Source organism: Anoplophora glabripennis, unplaced genomic scaffold, assembly GCF_000390285.2.
Source record: "Anoplophora glabripennis isolate ALB-LARVAE unplaced genomic scaffold, Agla_2.0 scaffold527, whole genome shotgun sequence".
Lineage (NCBI taxonomy): Eukaryota > Metazoa > Arthropoda > Insecta > Coleoptera > Cerambycidae > Anoplophora > Anoplophora glabripennis.
The window spans coordinates 333,758-344,242 of record NW_019416795.1 but is presented as its reverse complement, the minus strand read 5'-3'; the positions used below and the strand labels follow the sequence as shown (position 1 = coordinate 344,242).

Here is a 10,485-nt window from a genome sequence, read left to right as displayed (position 1 = left end):
ACTGTTTAAATTATAAGGAAATGAGAAATTAACTCATTATATTACAAAACTACAAAATTATAGTACAAAACTTCAACCAATGTTTAAACAAGCGCCCCAGCTCTCGTAATTGAGGGATTCGAATTTTTCCAAAAGCGTTTGAAAACTTGAGAGCCCTTCTGTATGTGATTAAAATTTCATCTAAGGGCTTTGGTTTTTTCTGTGCAAAATTTTGAAAATTTGCAATTTTTTTTTCAAAATCTGGATAGCCAAATTATTATGCAAAATCTATAGAACTAATTTTGATGAAATTTGGAGTGATGATTCTACATAACATGAATTTTCCTTGAGCCAAGTATGAAGGACCTATACCCAATTTAAAGACCCCAAAAAAAATTTCCAAAAAGTAGTTTTTAACCCCAATTTTGGCGATTTTTTCGATTTGTACAATAATAATCATGATTCATTCGTTTTGTAACTAGTCATATTTTGTAAAATTTAATTACAAACATTTTTTTCCTCCACCATTTTCGCCTAAAATGAGCTCTTGAAAAGATACATAATTAAATAGGAAGAAAAATATGACATTTTTCGAATTTTTTTAACATATTGTGCCGTCAAAAGTTAAGCCCACATTTTTTTTTATGCGCATATAAAAATTTTCATTTCTAGTGATATTTGAAAGCCAAAAAGCCAAAAATCTCCGCGGATATATGATTCACTCAAATATGGACTCTTTCAAACAGATACCGTCTGGACTATTAATCAAAGGTCACATCAAGTTTTTGTAGTTTGTTTTTACATGTTCTAAATTATAAAACGAAAAGAAGATTAAAACTATGGATTCTGTACCTGTACTTTTCACACTAGCCTCATTATAAGTCCTAAAAATATTAAAACATGCTCTGTAACATCATTGGGGGGTTTAACGAGTTAAATGCATGGTAAAAATTTGGCCATACTCTGGAATATCATATACAGAGTGTCACGCTTAAATATGATACAAGTCTGTAACTTCTTTATCTTTTGGCCGATCTAAAAAAATTTTATTTAGGATTGTAGGGTAAAAAAAACTACCTAACTGTGATACTGCCATTTTTATTAATGCAATTCACGGCCAACTAGGACACGTTTTCTCGACATCAAAACAGCTGATTGGTATTAGTGATTTTTTTCCAAAAAACAGATCGCGTACTTTCATTCGCCATTCCTTAAAACGTCTTACTACCAAGTTTCATCAAAATCGATACATCTTCAGGCGAAAAGTAATACAAGGCTGTAACTTCTTTATTTTTTACCCGATTAAAAATTTTTTTTTATGAAATGTAAGGTAAAAAAACAACCCAACGGGAAAACCCCGGTTCCTAATAAAGCAAAAAAACGCAAAAAGAGCGCGCCTCAAAAGATATAGAAAATGAGAAGACACGGGGAGAGACACGTTAAAAGAGACGCAAAAAAAAAACACAAAATCTATATTGAAAAAAAAAAAAACAAAAACTGTTGAGATCAAAAAAAAACGTCCCACAGGGCCACGAAAAGCACAAAAAAAAAAACAACAACAACACATACAGTTTTTTATCCTACATTCTAAAAAAAAAAATGTTGAAGTGGTCAAAAAACAAAGAAGCTACAGGAATGTATCACATTTAAGCGCGACACCCTGTATGTACAATTATTTTTTTCTTTTCATAATAAAATGATAAACGCAGAATCTGTGATCATAAATTGTATTATCATAAACGAAAACGAGAATCGACCACCAAATGACCCTAATTTAATTGAACGGAAACCAGATCCGGATTCAACAACCCCTAAAGCGTTTCGGTATGGTAGTCTAGTCTATCTCACATCGAATGCCTTCTTCCCTTATTAACAGACAGTAATATTAAGAAAAGTACACAGTACAATCCCGAGAAAGCTAAAATATCTGTTATTTAGAGGCATGCGCTATTCAGGACATAAAAACACCTTAAAAGGCAGTGTAATTCTTTATTGATACGATGTATAATACAAATGTGCTACTTTAAAACTAAGTAATAAATACAGAAACCTAGACCAGACAGCTCCCTTGACAGCGAGGGCAAAATTAAATCTACAAAACCGCTTCTGATTGATTATTACGAGTTTAAAATTATCTGAAGCTACAGGATTACGAAATAAAACGTCTGAAAATTGCAACCGAGCATCGATTCCACTTCCGATTAAACACGGAGGATCGTCAGGTAACAAAATCATTGCGGCAGTACCGTCGCTGCTTACGAACTCTTGTAAGATGTACTTTAAAAACCTCTCAACGAGCAAGGCACACCTCCGTCAGTCTTAAACGTGGAAATTACAATCGAATATACTAAAAATGTTTCAAAATTTGTACTACAATAACTCGACAAGACACATCGACACCCAAAGTATTACGACGTTGAACCTTACGAAACGAGTTAACTGAAACGCGATTCTTTGCGTCGACGTAACTTGGGAACAAAATTCAATTACATTGTAACAGATTTACTAGAACAATAAGTAAATGGCTTCGTTAAAAATTTGCACTACACGTATTTGGAACGCAGAGTGTTAATTTATGTATGTAGGCGAATTTTAAGAGGTAGCACTTTGAGTGATGTTAAACCGAAAAGGTTATGTAAACTTAGGTCCTCAAATTGATAAGTTTCGACATACGGGGGGTTTAAATTAAAAAAAAATGTCGCCTCTAAAATATCTCTGAACATGTTTGTTATAGATTGACGAAACTTAGGCTAATCATCTATCAAATTAAAGGTGATAATCCACTCTATTTGCACATAGATACCAGTGGCGGAGACACCGAAGTTATTTTCGCTAAAAAACGCAAGAAATTCGACGCCACTGGATATTTCTCGTTTATTTGAAAAACGAACCATTTACAATTTTTATTAACATTAGCAACTCCAGAACTACTCGCTTCGCAAAAAAAATTATTATTTTTTTTTTACTGAAAGTTACCCGCGGTACCTTTGCCACTTGTACAAATATTTATATCCAAATTCGTTGAATTTTTACCGTTAATTAGATAAATCATTAGCCTACGTTTCGTAATTCTGCATCAAACATCCTCGGGAACATTTTAGAAATGATTTTTTTTTGTAGACCCATGTTTATATAAACCTTCCGACTGAAAACCACACAAAGACCCGCACCTCGCCACACTTAAAACCCCGCATGATAAATTTTAGAAGTTACGATCAATATGTTTTTTCAAAATTTCATCAAATCAGGTACACTCCGAGCTTTTCTCTCTTTAAATGCATAGCAGCCGCACCAAACACTAACATAACCTCAAATAAAAATACTAGTACAAAAAATACTCGTCGCCCACACCGCCATATTTAATTTACGCCCCCTAGTACGCCAACCAGGGGTGGTGTTTCAGAGATTCCTTGGACCTGTCCCCGTAATCGTAGAGTATTTCTTCTCCCATCTTTATGTCATCTTTGGCTATAAGTACTAGTCTGGGTTTGCCGTCCACGGATATGGTCCTCGTCAGGAGGTTGCCGTTCCGGGAATGGTTGACCAACCTGCCCAGCCTGACGGATTCGGCCGTTGCGTCGATGCTTTAAGAAAAACGGTCGTAAGAAAAATGCAAAGATGAACAAGGGGTTTGACAAAACTGCCGAATTTTCCAGCAGTCGGTAAATTTCATACGGAACATGCAGGCAGTAACAGGGAATATGGGAGGGTATAAGGTAAGACGGGATACAAGAGGAAGAGGACGGAAAATTTGGAGGTTATCCTAAATATAAAATTTATCATGAGGAGCTGTAGAAAACGTCTTAGAAATAATCGTACATCCCTCGTATTCCAAACTTATCACATGGTCCTTGTATTTCAGAACTTTTCCTACAATTGCATAAGATTAAGACTGTTTGTTTATTTCTCTTAAAAATACCTGGTGGTATTAGCAGAATTACATAATTCAGAGTTACTATTTAATAAATATTTTGCCTTATCTCTTTTTTAGTTAAATATTTTACTTTTTTTAACTTGAGAACGGCTGCAACAACAGCCAAATCCCTGACCCACGCTATTGGAAAGTAATGGATCTTTTTTTGAGGTTAGGCAAGAATTTTTTGTAAAATCCTTATAGTTTCCCAGAAAAAACTATTGAAGTTGTAGTACTTTCAATCATTACATAGCTGGACAACTGCAGTCTCTAGTGTCGTTCACAGTACGCATGGAGAGCCATGTGGTCTCAGCGACTCCTGAGTACTGAAATCCGATTTTACAATCGTCGTTGCGATAGTGTTTACAAAAGTTTTTTAGTAGTTAGTGTCAAAAATGGCTTGCATGTATAGCAACTCGGAGTTGATGGATATCGTTTTAATTTATGGTGAAGCAAGACAACATTTGTGTTATGGCAAGACAAGGTGTTAGTTCATAGAAACTGAGTAAGACGGACCCAATTGTGTTTACAGGTCGGTGGACAAAATTTTGAACAGATGTAACATCAGGTATGTCAAATAATTTTATTATTTAAAGCCATATTTGTCAAGGATGACGTTAGAGTGACAAGATATTTCTTTGAAGGATTAATAACCTCCTAATTTTTGGTGCCTTTTTACAAAAATGCCATTATATTTAATGAAAAAAATAAGTAAAATTATTAATGAGTATTAACTTGGACCACATAAAAACTTAGGTAGCGGTTATCATTTCATAATAAGCAGAGAATGGATGAAAAATGCGGATAAACTCACCAATACTGTTGTCCGTTGTACTTAAAATAATACATGTAACAGCCTGCATTCTGGTCTTGGGCATACCTTTCCTCTCGTACCTTGGCCTCGATCGTGTCTATGAGGTCTCCGCTATACTCCACGACGAAATCGCCCCTACTGAAATCTTTCGCCGCAACCACACCCCTGCCTTTACCATCGAAATATCTAACCTAAACCGAACAGAAGAGTGATTATTTTATGCCAATACAATGTGTGGTTTAAAATAATTTTGTAAAAGCATGTCTATGACTTTACGACGTGTTATTTTAAAGTCACCATATTTTTTTGACGTCTAAATGTTTTTTAAAAAATAATATCTTTGGAAGATTTATAAAATATTATCCGAGTGTCAAAAATTAGGGAGAAAAGATCGAAACCACTCCAACCGACTTCTAATGTGTATAACCTTATGCTTATTTCAGTATTTAGTGACGGTACAGAGTATTTGTGACTTCACTGTTAAATTTCTGTGCGATATGAAAAATAGAGGGTGTTCTGAAAGTCCGTCAAGGAAACTTCGGGGGGTGATTCTACGGATTAAAACAATAGCAGTATGCAATGAAAATTTTTTTCGAATTGTCAATTGTTTGCAGGTTACAGTTTGTCAAACTTCAATTTTTTTAATTATCTATTTAAATAACTTATTTAATTCAAGTTCTATTAGTCTCTCATTTGGCACACCCATTAAGTAGATGAAGCTCTATTGAACCAGTCAGAGAAAAGTTTCATTATGCGCCGTTAGAGGGCACTTTACCTAGAACTCAAAATTTGTTTTGTTCATAACTTTTTCCTCTCGCTAGACATCACAGAAATTTAGACATTATTGAAAAGAGAAACAATATCAGAAAAAATTATGTCCTCTTCGTTCATGCCGATAAATGTAACCGCTTACCAGGAAATCGCCATTAATGTGTTATAGATCAAGGCAGATCTGTTTTGAGGTGGGTGTGAGAGGGGGCAAGTTAATTTTTTCTGGATTACCTTCAGTACAACTCACATAATAGAAGTGTAGATCTGGACGAGGTCAGGAACAATTTAAATTTTGCAAAAATGTTTAAAAAATTTAAAAAATACCTATTTTATCTGAGTTTTTTGTTTATATCTTGGAACCTATGCATTTTGGAAGAATATTGAGGAAAAAGAGTTTTAGAATTGAATTTTGCACAGTATACTGTGTTAAAAATGTTTAAATTTATTACCGATGTTGCAAAATAGCAATAGTTGATGAAAAAAAGGCAAAATAATCAAGTTTTTTTGGATAATTTTTCTAAAATATTTTAATTGCTCTGAGAGCATTCTAATTTTGGTAAAAAAAACTTTTAGAGTATAATAAAACAACACACCAAAATTCATTAAAATCGGTTCGATAGTTTTCGCAAAATAATTAAAAAAAAATTCTTTTTTCGAATTTTCAAAATGTTGCACAGCCTCAAATAAAGCATTTAAATACTAGAAAAATTTTTTCACATAGAAAAGATCGCTCAACCTTTCAAATGGTTTTTGAAAAATTGAAATCGGTTGATTAGGATGGCCACAATAAATTTTTGAAGTTAACACCCTTTTTTTTAATTTTAAACAATTAGATTACATTCAATTTGCAATTTAGTTTTTTCAAATATTATAATTTTAAAGTACCAATTTTTCTTAATTTTATCAGTATTTAACAAAAAAATTAATTTCCAAATAATTTTTGTTTAACCAAAAATTATTTAAATAATTGTAATAATTATATCTAAGTAATTCATATTCAGTGTTAAAATATATATGTATACAAATTTTTTCATTGATACAAATGCAATAGCATACGGTAAATATTAGTGCTGGCAACTGAAACCGGTTTTTTGGATAGTCGGTTAACCGGTTTCGGATAATTCGGATTTTTATGAAATCCGAAAACCGGTTATTCGGTTATTCGATTCTTCAAATATCCGAAAACCGGTTATTCGAATCTTCAAATATCCGATTATTCAAATAACCGATTATTCGATGATCTACTTCCTTTTTTTTTTAGACATCGATTTGTCCGATTGCAATTGATTTTTTAGGAGATCGATTTCTTCGTAAGCAAATTTGACTTCCAGATTTTTGGACAATTTCTCCGGGTCTGTCTTTGTAAGGCACCAAATTTCAGATATCCGGTTTTGGCGATTCAAGTAACGGGTTATTCGAATAACCGGTTTTAGCAATTATTCGACTAACCGGTTTTATCTGAAATCGGTTTTTATGGAACCCGGTTAACTGGTTTCACTTTTTTCCAGTTTTTGCCAGCACTAGTAAATATACAGTATATTTAACGCATAAATAATAAACTTTGTTTATAACAAAATATGTGCAAATTAGACAGTTGGCATTACGATATTCAAATTCCTTGGCTGGCGAGACATCGGATTAAAAAAAAAAGATCGAAATTGGTCCATTAGAAGCCGAGATAATGCAATTTTTTTCGTACCTTCGCATTTTGAACCTCCGAATTCAGTCTCGGAGCGAAAGCCCCCTCCCCCACTTTTCGTGTTTTGAATCACCTTTCACGCGTGCGAGCGATAGCTTTTCCGCTGATTCATCTATGTTGCCGATAACTTATGGATATGAAAGTGTTTTCCAGCTTAGAACTCGGAAAAAGGGAGCCACTGGATCAAAGATTATTGCTAAATTGTTTATAAATTAACGGTAAATACCGATAAACTTTGACCGCTTATATCTTGAGAACCAATAAACGGAATTTAACTTTTTTTTTTAAAAAAGAAGTGTCTTTCCGAGTACTTTAAAATTATAATTTTTGAAAAAAACTAAATTGTAAATTGATAAATGTAAAAATAAAAAAAGACAACTTTAAAAATGTAACGGATTTCAATTTTTCAAACACTATTTGAAAAGTTGAGCGGTGTTTTTTTGTGAAAAATTTTTCAAGCATCTAAATGCTTTATTTGAGGCTGTGCAACATTTTGAAAATTCAAAAATTTTTTTCAAAAAATTATTTTGCGAAAACTAATCAAACCGAAAAACTAAAACTACTGAAATTTAGTCTGTTTTATTATACTCTAAAATTTTTTACCAAAATTACAATACCTTCGAAGCAATTCAAATATTTTTAAAAAATTATCCAAAAAACTTGATTATTTTGGCTTATTTTCATCAATTATTGCTATTTTGCAACATCGGTAATAAAATTAAACATTTTTAATATTGTGCAAAATTCAATTCTAAAACTTTTTTCCTCTTCAATATTTTTCCAAAATGCATAGGTTCCAAGATATAATTAAAACACTCAGATAAAACAGGTATTTTTTTAAAAATTTTTAAACATTTTTGCAATTTTGAAAATGTTCCGGACCTCGCCCAGATCTAGGGATCTACACTTTTATTATGTGCGTTGTACTGAAGGTATTCCAACAAAAATTTGCTTGCCCTCTCTTACATTCCAGAAGTGGGATATTTCGACAGCAACGGTAAATGCCGATAAACTTTGACCGGTTATATCTCGAGAATAAATAGTAGGAATTTAACTTCTTTTTTTTTTTTTAAAAGAAGCGTCTTTCCGAGTACCTTAATATTACAATTTTTTAAAAAACTAAATTGTAAATTGATAAATGTAATCTGATTGTTTAAAAATAAAAAAAAAAGTATTAACTTTTATTATGTGAGTTGTACTGAAGGTAATCCAGAAAAAATTTGCTTGCCCCCTCTTACATCCAAAAAGTGGAATATTTCGACAGATCCCCCAAATTTTTGATAATTCTTTCTGTAATTAATCAAGGTGCCATGCCTCAATGTAATAAAAATTGTGTAAAGCAGATATGTTTAATTTTTCACCGTAATACATTTTTTTTCGGCTCTGTAATGACGTTGTGAAAAAATAAGCCACGAATAATATTTTATTTACTAACAAAACAAAGATGGTTTTACAAGAGATGGTATTACAGCATTACAACTTGATTAATTGCAGAACGTATTATCAAAAATTTGATGTTTAATAACACTTTAATAGCGATTTCCTCCTAAAAGGTTACATTTATCGGCTTGAAGTAAGAGTAAATAATTTTTTCTATTATTTCTCGTTTCAACAATGTTTAAATTTCCGTGAAGAGAAAAAAGTTATGAACAAAACAAATTTTGAGTTCTAGGTAAACTGCCCTCTAGCGGCGCATAATGAAACTTTTCTCCGACTGGTCCAATAGACATTTATCTACTTAGTGGGTGTGCCAAATGCGAGACCGATCGAACTTGAATTAAATAAGTTATTTAAATAGAAAAATAAAAAAAAGGAACTTTGACAAGCTATAACTTGCAAACAATTGACATCAGTTTTCACAATAACTTTAGACAAAACAAACTCTGTAAAGTTACTCGCTTAACAGTTTGATACAGCGAGAAATCTCTTACTTCCAGCCCCTCCTCCACCTTATTTCTAAGTGCCTGCTCCAAGTCCCTCTGCCTCTCCTCCAACACGGTCTTCTTCGTCTTCCTCGCCGATCGCCTGACGGGGAAGTACTCGGTCAGCTTGTGGCTGCCTCGGTCGGCATTTTTACCCTCCGGCTGGCTTATCAGCTGGTTGTTGTTCAACCTTAAAACGACTGCGTGCAATAAACGAGCAGGTCAATTAAACCACATAATGACGGCGTAACGTTAGGGATGTTATTGCAATGTTAACGGACACATATTTTACCTTCTCCTCGCCTTAGGCGCTGGCTGGTAGCTCTGGACGAGGGGCTTCTTACAGTTACCCTCTTCTAGGCTGTCGTTCCTCAGTTCGATCCTATGAGGCGTGGGGGGACTCCTGATGTCCGGACACGTCATCTTCTGACGTCTCGTCTGCATGATGGGAGTCGTGGGCATAGCCGCTGTTACTAGGATGAAATATGACAGTTTAATCGGTGCTCATACTGCAATAAACACTTTTTTTTTGGATCCAATGGTTGTGTAATTATGTAAAAAAAAGTTACTGATTATTTCTTCAAATACATATCGACGCATTACTACGAAAACGTGCTATCTAAAATTGTACTTGAAAAAGATGCTACCTAAAATTGTGTGTGGAAAACATGCTACCTTAGATCTTTAAGGAAAAACATGCTATCTCACACAAAATTAAATTTGACTAGAAATTTAAGTTGGCTGCATTGGGGTTGAAATGCACATTGAATGATTGAAACCACGCACTTATAATAAACTTATATAATGTATTTTTCAAAAAGTAAGGAATATTTATGTTTAGGTACTAGGGTGGATCAAAAAAAATCTGCAATTTTTTTTTTACTTTATGCTCTGAAAAATAGGTTGCTAGACACCTCTAGAAAATTCTCTCCAAATATGAGATCTTAATTTTAATAGGAAGGTCCTCCGCTTTACAGTTTTCCATTTTCTCCTCAATATTAGAAAAAAAAAATTCATATCTCTCTATCAACTGTTAGTTAAAAATATCTCTCCTCACATACTCGTAGGAAATTGAACGCCCTACAAAAAAGGTCTCTTACAATGTTTTCGTAAACCTCACCGTTTAAAAGATATTAAAGGTTGAAGTTTGATTATTTTAAGACAAATTTCTGTTTTGCTTATGAATTTTATAAATCGTTAACAAAAAATCATTATGAAATGCGCAATTCATGGTGTTGTAGGAAATTAACTGCTCTACAAAAATGGTCTCTTATGATTAGTCGATTAAATAAAGTGTTTAAAAGATATTCATCGTCAAACTTCAATGCACGCCAATTTTAACAGTTTTTGATTAATAATTCGGAAAATTTCAATTTAGTTTAAGTTT

The 10,485-nt window shown here is 33.1% G+C and overlaps 1 protein-coding gene across 1 annotated transcript in view; it reads right to left on the bottom strand.

Moving 5' to 3' along the window:
• Positions 1-1,954: 1,954 nt before the first annotated feature.
• LOC108909439 (histone-lysine N-methyltransferase pr-set7-like) overlaps positions 1,955-10,485 on the bottom strand; it is a 15,527-nt gene continuing 6,996 nt past the window's right edge. Inside the window, exons 2-5 of the mRNA XM_018713778.2 lie at positions 9,391-9,571; positions 9,108-9,288; positions 4,707-4,897; positions 1,955-3,563 (exon numbers count right to left, since the gene is read on the bottom strand). Coding sequence (XP_018569294.1) covers positions 3,353-3,563; positions 4,707-4,897; positions 9,108-9,288; positions 9,391-9,571 — 764 coding nt within the window. The 3' untranslated portion in view covers positions 1,955-3,352. The remainder of the gene's footprint in view (positions 3,564-4,706; positions 4,898-9,107; positions 9,289-9,390; positions 9,572-10,485) is intronic.